The sequence below is a fragment of the Fulmarus glacialis genome, unplaced genomic scaffold (assembly GCF_000690835.1).
Source record: "Fulmarus glacialis isolate BGI_N327 unplaced genomic scaffold, ASM69083v1 scaffold2547, whole genome shotgun sequence".
Lineage (NCBI taxonomy): Eukaryota > Metazoa > Chordata > Aves > Procellariiformes > Procellariidae > Fulmarus > Fulmarus glacialis.
The window spans coordinates 63,789-81,958 of NW_009221157.1; the positions used below are offsets into that span (position 1 = coordinate 63,789).

The following is an 18,170-nucleotide window of genomic DNA, read 5'->3' on the forward strand; positions in this document are numbered from 1 at the left end:
ACTGAAGTTCCTCAGCCTGATTTTGCAATGGAAAACGCCTCACACCATCCATGGCTCTGCTCAGCCATTTATTTTGGACTGGGATATCTCAAACGCTGCATTGCCAGAAGCAGTTCTTACTACTGATGATACACATGGCGTAGTGCCTTGGATTCATTCAGGATATAGTAAGTTTTCATCCTCCAGGAACACGAGCAGCATTATACACGGTAGTGGCGGGGTTAGATATATATGCACATGCAAGTATTTCACCCAGCGCTGATATCTGACAGCTTGGAAGCAGAAGACATCCTCCTGTGGAAGGGTACACTGATGCAGGTGCATGAGGTGTTTAGGAGAGAGCATGGAGAGCACTTTGAACCCACATGAGGTCAGCTGGTTGCAGCATGGAGCAGATGCTGGAATCAAACCTCTCTGCTTTCACAGAAAGACAAATGTTGGCTGAGACTAGCAAAGCTGCACCCTCAGTAATTTGTGGTGCTACGAGGTGACAGTGGAAGAATGAACGGCAAAAGAGGACTTCTATCTCCACTCTGTGGCACTGATTTTTGAGGCAGAGAGACTTCCTTTGAGAATCCCACCAAAAAAGTGAGGCAGCCCAGCTAGGAGAGGTGATGAGACCACATCGTTGTCTGGCCAATGGCTTATGAGACCTACAGGTGGATTCACTTGTGTATAGAGGAAAGAACAGAATCAGAGACTGGCATCAGTTGGTTACAGGAGAGGTAAGAGAGCTTTTTATTGCAGTTAGCCCTCCAGTAGCAGTTTCTGGAGGAATAATATGAAATGTGAGCGTACAGGTCTTCTAGAAGTTACAAAAATTACAAAGTCTAGCAAGACTTTCAGCTCTCAATAGCCAAAGGCAACACCTTTCTTCCAGATTAGGGTTCTGCAGGACATCTGAAGGCTCTCAGTTCTGCACCCTGCATCATTATTAATTCAGTTGGTCTTACATATTAATTAAGTTGGTCTTACAATGGCCTAATATAAATCAGAGACTAAAAGATGTCATGACAGCAGTATAGATGGTGCCTGTGTTGACAATCCCTTCTATGGGAGATGGCTGCACACCCGCGGTAAAACAAGCAGTCAGGAAACACGTGCGGGGCACTTCTCTCCCACTCTGCAAATCTCCAGTCATTAGGGGTAACTGCTTGTCTCTGGGCTCCTCCAGTTAACTCATCTGCAATCTGAATCATGCAAAAGCTATCTAAAATCATACGAAAATCTAAATAAATCAGCATCAGAAAATATGCCGCAGGCATTCATTCCTGCAGGGATGTGACCATTTTAACACTTGTCAGGGTCATAGCACACAGCTGAGGAAATAGCCCTGGACAACTCTGCATTCCCACGAGAATAAAACCAGAAGACATGCAGAGTCACCCAGCAGGCAGTAGGAACAGGAGCAATGGAAGCATTACTTAACTATGTGCAATTTGCTCTCCCAATCTTGATTTAAATTACACTGCCAGGAGAGCCTGACAGTGTCTGGAATCAAATTGCTTAGAAAAGTACCCCTTCAGAGGGAGAGAAAAAAATGCCCAAATAACTTGAGTGCAAATGGTCTTGCAAAATGCCTATTGTGATTGGGGACAGTGGGATCGGGGACTCTTGTTCATTAAGATAATGCTCATGTAATTATGCTGGGCCAAACCCCTAATGTCCTGTTGTGAAATGGGGGGTCACACCACTGACATTTCTACAGCGCACACATCAATCTGGGTCTCCTCTCAAGAGTTAGAGGAGGCACCATCAAACAATAGCCTCTGATCTGTTCCTGCTTCCTTCACTCCTCCAGATCAGCATGGGCTCTGGGGACCATCTTCAGGATGATGGGCTTCTTCGGTTGCATGAAACCTTTTGTGTCCAGAACCAGCGGGACCTTGAGCAGGAGGAAAAAAAACCACAATAGCCATGTAAGCTGGGAAAAAGGACAGTCATGACACCGACAGGGCCCCTGCAGCCCACATACATCTCAGCCACCCCTTGTTTTCAATCCATTTCCTAACTTACAGGTGTACTTATAGCAGGACTATCACTATTGCTCATGCAAAACAGCTTCGAGCTGGGGTTTAATAGCCCTCAGCTCTTGAATAAACTGGTTAGTGAATTCTGGCTTTCACATGGCATGGTAGGAAGAGCTCGGTGCACTGATCAACAGGCTGCACGTGGAGGGAAAAGCAGCCAAAATCCATCCAGGGAGCTGCAGCTAAGGAGGGGCACGTAGTGCCATTTTGTTTAATGCTGAAGTGTGTCGGCGCTAAGGGGAGCTAGATCGTGATGGGAGCTGGAGGAGCAATAAGCTCTCCGGGAAGAATGAAACTAAGATCGCTGCTCAGACTGAATACCAAAGAAAAAGCATCCTCACACAGAAAAGCGATGGGCTCCCATGGGGTAGGCTGGAAATCATTTACAGCGGGGGTTGGAGGGAGTCATCTTGCAGGGGAGGGAAGAGTGTTTTACCAAGTCTCCTCCATCAATTCAATGCTGCTCGTATCCCAGCTCTCCTTCTCCCCTTCAGGACAAAGGTGATGCACCCCCAGCCCAACAAGCTACATTAAAATCCCCATATGCCAGTAAGCTTTGTTTCAGGAAATTTAAGGAATGTGGCTCGGAGCCCAGTGTGCCATCAGTGGAGGAGTGAGAGGAGGCTGCAGCTTCCATATACATATTCCAAAGGGATGTTCCGGCATGAATTTTTCCCTCCCGCTCTGATCTGATGTACATGACATCTTCTGTAGAAAAAAGGGCCGAAAGAGCCCCATAAACCTATGGGCACCAATAATACAATACATATTTAACTTGTCTCCTTTTAATTAAAGGCAGTTATAAAAAGAATCAATTTTATGGATTGCAGAGGACTAGAAAAATGTCATTAGACTTGGGGGAGGGTGGATAGGTCACTGCATTGTTAATGGACTATTACAGTCTTTCACCTCCGGGTTACTAGTTGAGTTGCAATCTGAATCTGCAGAGATTCCAGCCAAGCACCCGTGCCAAGTAATAATTTAATAAGGATTTTTCTGTTTCTTACAACAAATGTCCTTTGAATACACTTGCTGCCCCCTCTGCTCTGCTTTCCCAAGCTCGCCTCGTGAATGAAATGTATTAATGGCACAGCCTTTTGCAGCAGGCAGTGCAGAAAGCCGGGTCGGGGCTGGAAGCTAACACCAGACATAGTGCTACCTGCCTCTGAGTCACAGGGAGTTGCCATGTTTTCAGGAGGACTTGCTTGACATATAATTCCCAACAGCCATCGCATTTACTTTATGTCAAACAGCCCCGTCTTGCAGGGCCTGTCCCATCAGTACCACATGCAGTATTCGCTGGGGTCCCGGGCAAAACCCAAACCTGGCGGGATCCTGCACAGCCTCAAAGGGGGAGAGGGTCGCCAATTCAAATTTAACTCAGATTGCGCTTGCTTGAAAATTGTTACCCTTTAGAGACTGCCTGGTGACCTGTAAGAGATGAATTTTGGTGTCTCGGGACCTCTCACAGGGAATAGCCATGTTTGTGTTGCAAAGCGCAGCTTTGGAGCGGGCTGGGGGGGCTGGGGGGATATTCCCTTTCTGCCCTCTGGAGCAGGGTCTTCCTAAGCCGGGTCAAGGCAGACCGGCGCTGCACCATGGGGGGCGAGCACCCCACAACTTAGGTGCCCCCAAAGAGAGGCAGAGGACTTCAGGGATTTCAGCCTGACATATTCCGCCAACATTAAATTTGCTTCTGTAGAAGCTTAAAAAAATGTATCAGTAACTTGTGGTGAACCATTTAAATTAACTGAGAAGATTTAAAGACAGTTATTCCCATATGCCTCTCTAACCCACAGTGAAATCTTCCTCCCTGATCTCTGTGTGCAGTAGTAAAACCCAAGTCTGCAGGCAAGGTTCAGTGGTCTCTGAACTCCTCGGGGAAGAGAGGTATTTAATGTGCATGTGAGACAGTTCCCTGTTTGTCCTGAGATGTAGGCAAAAGAGAGTGTGCCGGACCATCTCAGTGGCACTAAAGGGCAGATAATAAAACACGTCGTCCCATATCCTCACCGGGGTGTCTTTGCAGGTTCTGAACGAGAAGTTTTGCAACAGGGCCACCACAGCCACTTTCACCATGAGGAGAGCAAACCTCATTCCTATGCAGTTCCTGGGGCCAGCCCCAAACGGCAGGAAGGTGTAGGGGTCAATAGACTCTTTGCTGTCTTTACTGAACCTGATTACAACAACAAAAAAAAGTTAGAAAGAGCTACTGTTCCAGGATACGTCAGCTTTCAGATCTGATAAGAGGTCTGGGAAGGCAAAAGCTTTTTGTGTTTCTGTATGTATTAGAAGAACCCAGCTAAGTCCCTTATTTCTGTCTCAATAGATACCTTACGCCTCTGCTTTTATCCTGCTGCTTGGAGCTGGCTGTGCATCTCCAGGTGTATCAGGTGAACAGGGAATACCCGAAATATGCTAATGGATTTCATAACTACTCTTTTCTCAGAACTCCCTCTCAGCTCAAAAACTGAACCCAGATTTCAAACCCTAAAACACACAGGTCTACGGCTTCGTGTCTTCCCTTTGGATCAAAGGACTGAGCAAACACAAAGACGTTCTCCCCCTGCGTGACTAAAGGGACGGTTGCTTTTGAGACATGCCAGCCATTCCTCTCCTCATCATGAAAAACAGGGAAGAACAATCAGCTTCACAGAGAAATTTACCACTGAGCATTTTCAGTAATACTTCTTAGCGATCAGTTAGTTTTCATGTCAGAAAGCTTTTCATTCCCGGTCATGAGGTCCAGGTACAAACCTCAGCCATGCTAAGTCTGCAGTGAAGTATCTCACTACTGAGACACCAGCACGTCCCTCTGATGAACTCCCAGAAAGGCAAGTGATCCCTAAAGAGCTCCTGTCCAGCTACCCATGCCACGTTTGTCAACTGGAGTAAGGATGCAGCTACTGGAGCAACTGGTGTAACATGCCCATTACCAGAGTACTCCCATTTGGCTGGTTCCTTCTGCATTCAACACAAGGTGACCGTAGGGGTCCATAGATGATTTCAGCAGCACCCATCTCCACCCCTAACTTCTGCCTGATATTGCTGCCATGTTTTGTCCCAAAGGCCACCACATCCCCACACCGGGATTAGCTTCCAGGGGCTTTTCAACTCCTGGTGCAAGGGCACAGAGCTGGTCCTGCTCTCTTTGGACCAGCCCTCAACATCTTCCTGGTGACCTGAAGACTAGCAGGCCCAGGGTCTCCCAGGCCTGCCTTGGGCTATTGCTTCATTTCACAGGGTCTGACAGAGACTCCTAAGCAAGGATTGTTTCATAACTTGAGTTGAAAAATTAAGTTTTATTTCCTACCCGTCTTTGCCCTTCCACTGCTGATTTGCACGGCATCGTGCCAGTCACCCAATGGCTCTTGTTTTAATATCTGGCCATAAACCCCTCAGTGTTACAGCTGCTGGGAGCTGCTCTCACTGTCGCTCCCTTCAACGCAGTTAATTAAATTCCATGCACAGTTTATGGATGTAGATCATAAAACTCCCCTCACGGTAATGCTGGGACTAGATGTCAGACAATGATAAATGCCTAATTTAAATGTTATAATCATGCATTCCCCACTTTTGCTGCCATTTCCATTCCCAGGGCTGAAGTTGAGCGTGCAGCTATTCCCCCCGCCTGGCCCTCACCTCTCAGGCCTGAACTCCTCCGGCTCCGGCCAGTACGCCGGGTCACGATGCAGCACGTAGACTGGAATCATAACCGTCGTACCCTTTGGAATAGTCACACCATTGAGCTCCACCGTCTTCTTGCAGACCCTCTCAATCCGGCCCCCAGGGGGGAAGAGCCGGAGGGATTCGTTCACCACCATATCGAGATACTCCATCTGTGTGATGGCGTTGTACGTGGGAGTAGCCTGGGGAGAGGAATCAGGATGGCTACGAACATGGGACTTCAACCCCCACCCCAAAACCCTGCCAATGCTTCCCCTTTAGGCATCAGAGACGAGAGGAGGGGAAACCTCAGTGCCAGCACCTCCTCCATTCTGTTTCTTTTCTAACTTGGCTTTTAGCTCAGGGTCTACAAGGCAAGGGTCTAGGTGGGAGCAACCCCAGCATCTTCCCACCGTCCTTTACCTTGTTGGGGAGGTTTGCATCAATCTCATCCTGAAGTCGCTGCTGCACGTCAGGGTGGGTGGCCAGGTTATATGATAGGTAGCTGAGGGTGGAGCTGGAGGTCTCATAACCACCAAAGACAAACGTCATAGACTGGGCCAGAATCTCCTCATCACTTAATGCTGAAAAGAGGCATAAAAGCACATGCAAGAAGTTGAACCCTACAGTGATTAACCCTTGGGAATTCAGGATCCCACTCGTCAATCTAGGTAACGCTATTCATAACTACTTAACAGCTGGTAAAGGAAACATCTGGCCAACATCAACTGGCAACCTCTGGTACCAGAAAGGGTGGGTCTGGCACTGCGGTACAGCCAGAAAACCGCTGTCAAGATCAGCAGTGTTATGTTGCTGCCTTCAAGAGCGCAATCAAGGTACCTGCAGCCTGAGCCTGATTTAGAAAGTCTCTGTTGTCTTCTGGAACCATGCTCCTGGGCCAAAAAAAAATAGGGGCACATGCCAGGAAAAGTAAGAGATGAAGAGATGTCCAGCAGCTCCTCTAAGCCATGAGGTGAGCCTTGCGCTGCTGAGGGATTAGTAGCCCTGCGCATGGTGTGGCAGTGGTGATAAGGACAATACAGGACTTAACTCTGGTGCTGCAGTAGTGTCCAAGCGCTGCCAGGGCGCAGCCTGCAGTGCAGGGCACTGTACAAATAACCTGTCCTGGCACCTCGAAAGTTTGCAAGCATCTCGCCTTGATTGAGGTTGATGGACTGGGACTATGCCTTGGCTGAGCCATTATTTTCTAAATCTAACACTTTTCCTAGGATGAGGAACAGAGACGAGCTCACAGACGAGCAAGGTATGTGCAGCATATGTGCTTTGTGTGCTTTATGAAATACGGCCAACACCGCTGGCCTTCAGAGAAGATAAAATATGAAATGGGAGTAAGGAGATATTCACTCTGTTTGCTCTTTGTTGCACAAACAGACCTCAGGATTTATCCCAAGAAATGGGATATAATAAAATATGGCTGATATGTGATAAGCATCATTACAGGCCCCACTACTGAGACCTTGAATCTCCCAAAGGATTAATGACTAAAATCCTCTCCTACTTCCTTCCTTTAACCACATGAGGAACTACCATGCTTTCTGCTGAGAGGAGGACAGATCTTAAGACGTACATTTGTACGAGTTGGTCTCAGCAGACTTGGAGCTGTCATGTAAGTTCTGCGAGTCAACCATGAGTTGCAGGAAATCAACCCGGTCCTGGGGAGAAACAGAGGCAGTCAGAGAAGATATGGGTGGGGAGGAGGCAAATCTTCTCCAGCACAAGCTCCTTGCTGAGACATCTGCACCATTTGCAGCCCCACCAGCAGGCTCATGGCTTCAGTGCACTTTGAGGTTCAAACTGGAAACCCTCTATGAACAGAGATATATTCTCCGTGTGGAAGCCCAGGCGGGGCATGCTTCTGGCCTTCCCCAGGTTTGATGAGGTGGGAGCTGTTATGGAGAGTAGGCAATACACCACAACTTCTGAAGATGTCACCAGCTCCCTCCTGCACTCAGAAGGACAGCACAGTAAAGAGAAGAGGCCACCTGGGCTGGACTCACCGTGGTGTTGCCCTTTTCTCGTTCCTTCTTCATTTTTATAAAGACGCTGTTGAAGAAGTCCATGACCTTTGAGGGAAATATGGTCACATTCATCTTTTCCAGCACTGGGACAAGGAAGGGGAACGCCACTAAAAGGAGAGAAAAGAACAATGTATTTTAGCTCAAAGGGGCCCAAGAAACTAAAAACGGGCACAAATCATAGAAAGGAGAGGGGCAAATCTGGATCGTGACCCAAAGAATTGTTTTTTGTTGCCTTCAGCTCTTTTTTTACCTAACAGGCCTCGGCTGGCATGCAATAGCACTTGAGCATCTCCTGGCTCTATATCACTATAGGACGACAATGCCACACTAAGCGCAGCTCTCTGACAGAGAAGCTCTCCATTGTGTCTCTGCAAACAAGGTCTCTGCCTGTAGGAAGATGCTGCAAAGACCCACATGGGTTATACGTATCTTGACTGTGGTTTCCCTATGGAAATATTTCTACAGACCTGCTAGGGTGACTCTAATCCTGCAAAGTGCTGAGCACCTCCTGTATGGCAAAGAGGACTCAGAGCTACTAAGGGAACTATCAGGAAATGCAGGTGGTCACCACCTCTGACGTCGATTCAGGGCTGTATGGGATGAGGTGTGTCATACCTAAAACTATGAACACGGGGTTTAGGAAACTGAATTTGAGAAATTGCTTAATGTTGGTGACAAAGGGGTCTTTGGGGTTGTTCATGGAGTCAATATTCACACTGAAAGAAGTGCTGGTCACCACATCCATGCTGTAGGCTCCAAAAATGCTAGGTAGAGAAGAAGAGAGAGTGAATGGGATGAACTCAACCAGAGTAATAAATAAGAATCATAGAATCATTAAGGTTGGAAAAGACCTCTAAGATCATCAAGTCCAACCATCAACTCAACATCACCATGCTCATCTAGGAACAATCCTTGAGAGAGGGAATCTCTTTTAATCAAGGACTCAGTGCAGAGCCCTAACACGGTAGGTCCTGTCCTGATCTGGGAGTAACTGGCATTATATTTTCCCAAGTTTCCCCAGTTGCATTCACCCCCCAATTTTTCTCAATGTCAAAAACCTAGGCTGTAGTTGGAAAGCACTGAACTGCACTCTGGGATAACAAAGGTGGTATTCTGATTTCCATCTGTAAAAGAGATGATTGTAAAAATGACATCCAAAAATACCACATCTTGCGGGGCTTCTGGAACGGACCCTGCTCCTTCCTCAAAATGCATTTCCACTAAAATGAACCAGGGAACAGAGCATAGCTACCCCATTTGAGCAGAGCAGAGCACAGCAGGCCCACCACTGAGGAGCACACCGTGCCCATGACCACTATGCAGTTTGCCTCCATAGTTGACAGGCGATCTATGTTGCAGCATGGAAAAGGCTCTCCAAAACAGCCCCTTCCCCACATGAATACAAACTCTTTCCTGTCAGCCCCACACAGTTACTCACTCTTTCATGGCCACGAACTCATCATTAGCCACTTTCTTCTCAATGTTTTTCACTAATTTTTCACCATAGTGATTAATGATAGGGAACATCTGAAATGCAACCAAAGCAGAAGGCACTGTTGACTCTTTCACCTCCACCAAACAAGTCTGGGCAATTCCGCATTGCCATCTGTGACTTGCCAAGTCTTTGGCTTGTGGAGGAAGGGCAGGCATGGGGAAGGGATCATTTCCAGGACACAGACGTTGCTTTCTCTCATCTTAATAACCAGTCCACAGAGCTCATTTGACTATGGTTGAACAAAGTTCTCCTCCCAAAATCCACACGCAGCTAAGCCTCCACTCCAGCTGGGAGTGAACATGGCTCCCGAGTGCATGGAAAACGGGAACCCATGGTCTGAGTGATGCACTTAGCAAGAAAAAAATACAGGTCATAGGGCCAACAGCCTTGGCTTGCAATACCTTGTGTGCCATCTCATCCCCCACGCCCTTCTCCTGACTCCCTCCCCATGATGGTAGCCACTGTGTTGCTGAACTGCACCCAACAACTCAGGTGCTAATGGACGTGGCCTTGACAAATGGGGTGACTTCCCCGTTTGAGGGGAAGGTCTGTACTCAGAAATGGCCCAGTCCTCCTCCAGCTATTGATGCAAAGTACCAGTGGCCTCTGCTTTACCTCCTTCAGCTTCCCGCTGGTGAAGGTTGGAGACAGCACAGTGCGAATCCTTTTCCACTTCTCATCTTCAGCGATGCTGATGGCCGAATCCAGGATCCCGTTCAGACCTAAGTTCTGCACAGGGGGACATGGTTATACATGGAGGTGGGTGAAGGGTTCCAGCCCCCTTCCACATAACAGCAATGCCAAAAAAAAACCCCACCATGAAGTGTTGACTTGGCCCCTGAAGTCATATCAGCTCTACCTCAACCAGCAAACAACAGAAATGGAAAGAAAAGTGTAAGAGTCATGAATGACATCAGTCCTAGGGTACATCCAGGCTGATGTCCCAACGTCCCAGCCAGAGTGGCCTCTACACCTCCCTGGTTTCGTTGTTGGTACCATCAATAAACCGAAGCACAACAGAGAGCAACTACTTGCTGAAGAGCTCAGAGATGGAGAACAGAAACCAAAAAGAAACACTTTCTTTCTTGCTCCATGCACTCTGTACTGGAGAGGAAAGCACAGGACTAGATACCTACCCGCCGATTGGTAAAAACGGTATAGCACTCTTTCACCAGGATATTTTTGATGAGGATGGGGTCCAAAATGGCCAGCACAGGCTGCCTGCCGTCAAACAACCTAAGCCAAGAGAAACCCACGGTCAATCCGTCGCTCATGGTCAGTTGGAGCAAAAGCAGCCTGCTTTGTCTGTGGCCAGGGCCGTGCACAGGGACTGCCCCAGCCCAGAGCGTTTGGGCCAGCTGGGTCCCCTCTGACAAAACAGCCGGAGGGATGAGGTTGAAACTGTTTTATTATGTAGTAAAACAGGAGAAAGGGAAAGAAAGTGCCAAACACAGGCAGCGTGAGCGTTTCTAGCAATCGTCTGTGGTATTAAAAAGTTGCCAAAGCAGTGTGGGTTTAGATAAAAGGCAGCTTTTGCCATGACATTGATCCCCTGCACTTGGGCTGTCTGAGCTCTGTTTCCGCAACTGGAGTCAATAAATCCACACCGAATAGCCTACCTGTGGGGTAAAGAGATTTCTCTGCATGCCCTACGAGGCAATGAGAGGGGAAAAACTCGTCTGTCTCCTCCATTTTCCAATCAACAGAGACAGAAGAACTTAAAAGCCATGGTGTGGGCTAAAGGGCAGGGAGCCTTGGGCCACAGCCGAGGGAAGCGGCCGTCTTCAAGAGGCTTAAGAACGTTTAATCTTTCAAAAAATTGTGCTAGGTTTCATGAAGCCTCCTAGGATTTTTTTGTGCAACAATTTTACTTCAGTTTGAGAGGTTCCCAAGAGAAGCATGATAAGAGGCCCCTGCACAAAACCAGCCCTGTGCAGGGAGCGGGGAGGCAGGTTGAAAGGTAGCTCGTGCCCCGGCTCTGGGAGAAGCAGGGAGCAAGATGAAAAACATCTGCAGCAGCCTCCAGCTTGCTTTCTGCTCAAGGCAGACGGAAGAGCAGCTTCAAAGGCATGAGGCTCAGTTTGACAGCAAGCAGTGGAGTTTTCTGGGCAGGCTGCGTGGTTGGGAAATGATTGGTGCCTTCCCTCACTAATGCATCTGGAGCGAAGAGATAAAGATTTATCCGTGCTGGTTTGGCGGGTGTTGGAAGATGAGGGGAGCTCTCTGGCCCTCCGCGGTGCAAGCTTCCCTGGCCCCGAGGTCACTAACACTGCTGTTTTGTTTTTAATGCTCCCAAACGGGAAAAGAAAAAAAAAAAATATTTCCAAAGCTTATGCAAACAAATGACCCCCCAAACTGGCCGCCGTCATCCCAGCCCTGCACCGTACTGAAATCCCAGCAGGAGAGAAGCCTTGGAGAGATAGCTGGAGACTTTCCCAGTGATGAACCTGGATTTTCCCCATGATCCAAGCTATCACTGCTGGAATTGCAGTGCTGAGACATGGTGGCAACATACCTTTTCCCATTCTATTTTGGGGTCACGGAGCACCCCAAACAGGCAGTTTTGTTCTGCAGAAAGAAACTCACCCCCAGATTTTGCCGTACTTTTCAAAGCACATCTGATCAAAATTCAGGATTCCCTGCAAGAGAAGAAAGGAGAAACAAACAGTTTGCCAGCGAAGAGTGATCAAAGCAGGTCACAGCTGGCAGTGCGGTGCATCCCCCAGACCCATTGCAGTGGCAGAGGTCGGGGGGTGCATGGTAGCTCTTAAGAGTCACGTAGATACTTAGGGGACATTTGCACTGGAGGGAAAAAAGAGAGCAGAGAGAGAAAAAAAAACCACTTTCAACTTCCACTAGCCAACCTGAGCTAAAAATGTAATGAAGATAAGGTACGACAGGGTACACAATTTTAGCGTGAGCAGAGTTAGCAGGCAGAGCTAGATCCCAGGGTGTCCTTTCATCTTCAGCTCAACAAGTTAGAGCTGCGACTGCCTTGTCCTCATGAGATCTTCCACTGCAGTTTCTGAACTGGAGTGATGATGGCTTTTTTGTTTTGCTTTGTTTCCATTAAGGTTTTAACTGATGTTACATGTAAGGATGAAACTTATGGGCCACCTAACACTCACCATGCATCAACTAAACCATTAGTTTAGAGACCACATGCACGCTGTAAGCCCAGCAAACACAAGCTAAAACACCTCTTTCGTTGAAGCTAATACATCTTGTTCTGCTTTTGCAATCAGTTATCTGGGACCAGCCACTACCTAGTTATTTGGTAAGGTTTGGTAACTTGGTAATATATGAGTTTTATTCAGAAATCTATTCATCTCGCTTAGTCTCAGGCTGGCCCAACAGCAAGTGGCTGGATGGGGCATTGCTGGGGCTAATTCAGCCTTTTCATGGGGATGTCACAAAGCACAAAGAAACATGCAGTCCTCAGAAATTAGCAGTCTTAGGCATCTCTCCATTTTTTTTTTTTCTTTGTTTCCAGCAGAACTTCAGCTGCTGGGGAACAGGTAGAAATCCAGGAAGAAACTAATAACTTCAATTACAAAGTAGTTGAAAAACACAGAACACTTCATTCAGGTCATCCTGACCCTAAAAGTAATTTTTGTGTTCTCTGTGTGTCTAAAGACCTTCCTACCCGAAAGCATCAGTTCCATCCGACTGAATCAAGGGCAGAGGAAAGAGATGCCCAAAGGATGGCAAAACCAGCACCAGCTCCAAGTAAGAATCTAAGGCAGCCACAGAGCAGCAGCTGCCGGTACTCACGTGCCGGTATTCCAGGAGAGTTCCCAAAAATGGCAGAGGCCGTGGCCCGGGAATGCCCAGCTTCTTGAAGGCTTGGAAGGGCCATATCCCATAGCTGTCAAGCAAAGAGCATGTGAGATGCATTTATGCAACGAAAAGAGAAGGTTCTTCGTCCTGAGCACAATGAACAGCTTAAATAGCCAGTTCCTGCCACCCAGAGAAAGCTGAAATTATGGACCAGCAGCAGCAGACGCGCTGAGGATGCTCTCTTCCTGCAGTAAATGCAGGACCATTTGGGGTACAAGATAATTCGGGGTTTTTTTGCTACAAGATAAGGGCTGAAAGGAGCTGTAGCCCAGCCTAGGCAAACACGGCATACCTGGGCACCTCAGGTTTTATTCAGGGGCCTCATTTAGTTTTCCAGATCAGAGATCTGAGACTCAGATGGCTGAAGAGAGGTCTCAGAGGGATTAAGTTCTCAAGCTGAGACCCGTCCTTGTGTTTGTCTTTGCAAAGACCTACTACGATGCTCGGGAGGTAGAGCCACAGCAGCACAGCAGCTGAGCAGGGACATAAATTATAACAGCAAAATTAAGTTTTTGCCTGTACAGCTCACTACAGCTCCCCTGAGTGACATAAGCAAAAGGGCAATTTTGCCAAAATAACTATTTAAACAGGGGCTTCTGCTGGAACAAGCAGACGAGCAGACACAGACATCACCCACTGCCCCGCTCCCAGCTCACAGAGCCCAGCCCAGCCAGGGACACCCTGTCCCCGTTGCAGCCAAACAGAGCTTGCTGCAGTTAAAAACAATGAAGTTCCTTCTCCTTTTGGATCTGCTGAGAAAAGCAAAAAAATCAAGAAGTTTCTTTTTATTTCCCTCCCCGCCCAGCCCAGCTTCCTCCTTCCCTTCCAGCTGGCACGGGGAACGCACAGGGAGCCCCGCAGCCCCCCTTTAGCAGCCCTTGCCTCTGCCTTGAAGGTAGCACAGGAAGACCGAGGATGAGGTTTTTTTAACACTAATTCATGTACTTGGGCACTTCATACCGAGGGTGATGGCCCCAGCCCCTCCCCAGCTGCAGGCACAGGCTTCTCCTCCTCCCCATCACCCTGGGGGACCAGCCTCTACTTACAGCACAAGGAGGCTAAGGAAAACGATGAGGAGCAGCCAGGTGACAAAAGAAAAGTTTGGCAGGAGGTCCATCGTGTCTCCCAGCCTGCCCTGAGAGCACCCGTCTCCTGCGAAGCCGAAGCTTTGGTTTATGAATTCTTTTTTCCTGGCCTTTAGCCGCAGCCACGCTCACATGACGGCATAGGAGGAGTTGTTTTGTTTGCTCCGTTGCTCAAACTTTAACCCTTGGGCAGGTTTCTCCCTGGACTGGGATGTCAATAAGATGCCCAGCCCCACGTCTTGAGATTGAAAACTGCTGAAAAGACAGTTTTTACAAGGGGAAAAGGTAGCAAAGGGCATCAACTTCCTTAACCCCTTCCACCTGCCTCTCGCCCAAAAGCCGAGGTTCACGTGGGGCTGAGGGGGGGCCCCCGGCTGTTCCCACAGCAGGAGCGATGCTGAACCAGACTTGTTCCCCCTTACCCTGTCCAGTCTGGCTTTTGCCAGCTTCATCGCTTTTATTGAGGGGTATAATCGGGAGGGCCAAGGAACTGCTACTGTCCCCCCTCCTCCCCAGTTCCTGGGGGGTTTCTGGCTGGGCAGATGAACCTTCCCTTGTGCCTCCCCCCTCCCATCCCCATTTATCTTGTCCTCCTATCCTTATAGGGTCCGGGAGGGATGGGGCTGGAGGAGACAGAACTGCTGGGAAACACTTGCCCAGGGCTGAAAGGGGTCCGTTATCCTCAGCCAGAGCCTTCTGGACCTCAGACTCTGTGGGGAGAAGGATATGGTCCTGTGGCGGCACAACCTGTGCTCACACCTGAGCTGATGGGAATTCTGCTGCCTGACATCCCATTGCATGGATCGGTGGCTTTAAAAATGCGGCTCAAGCCCCAGGAAGCCACCAGGACGTGGGCATGGGGGCAGGAGGCATTGAGGACCAAAAGCAATCCCCTGGCACAGTGAGCACCGCCGCTCGCAAGAAGGTCAGCCAGGGCCAACGCTCCCCAGCCATGGCGTTCAGGGATGGGTTCCCACTTCCCTTTTGCCCCGGACTTTCTGTTTGCTCTCAGGCGCGGGGTTGCACAAGATGACTTCTGTTGTTTGGCTTTAGGCAGCTCAGTGTCCCCCCCCAAACACACACACAGGACCGGCTGCTTTCTACCGGAGAAACAGGGAAAATGCGTTACGCATACGGGCGGACTGTGCAGTGGAGCCTCCGGCCAGTTTAGCTACAGCGTATGCAAACTCCCCGTGCTGGTGGGTGGCTGTGGGGATGGGTCAGGACATGGTCTCCTTTGTCCCCATCACACTGGGAAGGGCTGAGTCTCCTCCTTTGTGCACTCCAGTGCGGTCCCCTTCCCCGTGTCCCCTGAGCCCTCCAGGAGACCCGCATGGCCGAGGGGAGAGGAGACCCAGCCCAGAACCCCACATGCTCCCCTGCACCAGGCATCGCTCTGCTGCCTTTGGCACACTCCGCCTTGAAGAAACCCAAGTGCTTCTGCAATTATCTGCTAGTCAGGGCAGGCAGATCGCGTGTGGCAATGCCCACAGGCCAGCGGTGTTTTTTGCCTCTGCCCAAACATTTATTGCAGTGGGTGCCAAGCTGCCGGTGGGTCCAGGGGTCACCTCCACACCCACGTGGAAGAGCTGAGTGGCAGCGCTGCCATTTTTGGTAGGACAACGTCTCAGACATCCCCAGCTTTGCATGGCTATGATGTGCTCGATGATTCACATAATCAGTGGCTGTAATTATGTGAATCAGTAATCAATTAACTGGTTTATGGAGGCGCATGCCTGATTCCTGCTTCCCCAGGCTGCTCTGAAGAGCTGAACCCTGGCAGAATGCTGCGGCAGGAACCTTATTCTCCATTTTATGGGCTCTCCCCCTCATCAGACACCTTGAAGCAACCATACCCTGGGAGTTATCCTTTATCGTTGCATCCGAAGGCCGGTTCTCCCCCTCACAGGGTCCCATACCAGAAGGACACCAAGAACTGTGATGAAAGGCAGGAGGAGAAACCGGGTGCTGGGGCAGCAACTCCCCGGCTGGGATTAGCTGCATTTCTTCCCTCGCACAAACCCTTTGATTTTCCAACAACCTCTGCTAACAGCCGTTGTGATTTCTCAGCAGGAGTGTGGTTCAGTATTTTCTCCTCTCTCAGACAGAAACTGAGGCAAAGCCGGACTTCAGAGGAGAACGAGAATGTTAGCTACCCCCAAAAAAGCAAATAAACTGTGCAGCAACTTCACATGCAAGGAAATTGCTCGTTTGTTCAAAATAGGTTTGAGTAGGAGCAATCTACTGATGTAGAGGTGACACTTTAAGGAGAAGACAAGATGCAGAGCCTCATCAAACCCGTGGTGCTCTGCCACTCACCCATTTCACATCAGGAACACTTCTTTTTCCGGCAGCAACACGCTCTGCTAATCTTCCCGTGACCCTACGGGGACGAAGGCTCAGGAGGGGAAACCCGTAGGGCTGGTGGCGGGATGTCACTGCGCAGGGCTCCGGCAGCCGGGCTCTGCAGCATCCCCGACGAAAGCCACATCCGTGGGGTACACACGTGGCTGGCGAACTTCTGCAAACTCCTTATTTACCTGATTTTTGTTTTGGTCTGTTTTTGCATGTCTCTCGGAGTGCTGTTGTCTCCCTGGCTCCACCGATTCGAGAAAATCATAGTTGATAAAAATTCTACCTCCCAACCAAAATTGCCACCACAGGTCAGAGCTGCAGGTGGGGCGATCCTGAACACTCAGCATGGCGTAATTTTGTACAAAATGAAGGTATTAAAACGATGCTTTTATACTTACCCAGCCCTTTGGACCAAATGCAATGGTAGAGTGTGTACTTACTGAGGCAATTTTTTTAATGTGAATATCACTGAAGTGGCACCCAGGAGGGATCAAGCAGAGGGGAAGGCTCTCCAGATCATTTTTCCTGGCAACATTTAAAGGGTTTTAGCTTTGTGGGCAAGCGAACCACACAACAGCGCTGCAGGTGAGGCTGCCGCAGCATCCCAGCACCTTGTCTAAGAGAAAGGAAGAAAGTTGCCCAAGTTTGGGCTGGGATCCCTACACAGCTCTCGTCTGTCCAAGGCTGGTGACACAGGAAAAACGTCCTGCAGTACTGAAAGGGGGAGCGACGGGTGCTCCCCACCGCGCTCGTGCAGCAGATGGGCTAAAACGAATGGAAAACAACAGCAGCAGCAGCAGACTGTGAGTTGACATCAATGCTTCTTCTAATTTCACCTCTTTCACAAAGTTGTCACTTTTTTCCCTCCCTCTCCCATTTCAGATAATAACTTATTTAATAAGAAATGTCTCTGAGAGCGCTGTTAACCCCATTGGTAAGAGGCACATCAACAGCCAGCGGCCTCTTCAGTGCACCGGGCTATGGGCGCTGTTATATGCGAGAAGACAGAGATGGTTTCCAGCGTTAATTATCTGTACCTGTGGAGGACCCAGAGTGGTCCAAAAGGAACCTCCTCCTCCGGGTCATGAGCAGACGTGGCCTCAGCCCCTCCGACATTGCCCGTCGTCCTGACACCAACACGGTGCTGTTGCTTTCCCAATTAAGAAAACCCGAGGACCCTAAGGAGGCTTGCGGGAGCCCTGGTGATGTGCACAGTGCTAGAAAAAGACGATATATTCTTATACTGGAGAGGAGGAGGGACTCTGTGACCCCTGCTTCCCCCACGGCAGGATCTCCTGTAGTGGTCCTGGACACCGCCGAAGCCATGGCCCCCGCATGCCTCCCACGCTCGTCCGCTGGCCACCACGTGGTCCCTCGCACTGCGGTGGCTCCTGGCATGTTTGCTCCTGCCACACCACCCTGGCAACGATCCTGCTTCAATATTAACTCACACGCTACCTGCTACTCCTCATCGCAGCAGTGGCAGGGTGCCTGGCTTTCATGCATGGGATACGTTCCCTGTGTTTGTGCTACTGTCATCCCGGAGCACAGCACCCTTCCACTGCGGCCAGCACCCTGCACTCCTCTCCTCTACGCCGAGAGGGGACAGGTGGCCAAGCAAAGTAGATATGTGGGGACTTCAAAAGCTGACGGTCATCAT

The 18,170-nt window shown here is 49.4% G+C and overlaps 1 protein-coding gene across 1 annotated transcript; it reads right to left on the reverse strand.

Moving 5' to 3' along the window:
• Positions 1-1,789: 1,789 nt before the first annotated feature.
• LOC104079088 (cytochrome P450 3A12-like) lies at positions 1,790-14,187 on the reverse strand. Its single transcript, XM_009580984.1, has 13 exons — positions 14,117-14,187; positions 13,005-13,098; positions 11,817-11,869; positions 10,367-10,466; positions 9,846-9,959; positions 9,174-9,262; positions 8,351-8,499; positions 7,715-7,842; positions 7,285-7,369; positions 6,120-6,280; positions 5,673-5,899; positions 4,044-4,206; positions 1,790-1,885 (listed from the first exon to the last, which is right to left on the reverse strand). Exons 1-13 carry the CDS (start codon positions 14,185-14,187, stop codon positions 1,790-1,792), a joined length of 1,530 nt encoding a protein of 509 aa, XP_009579279.1.
• Positions 14,188-18,170: the final 3,983 nt, after the last annotated feature.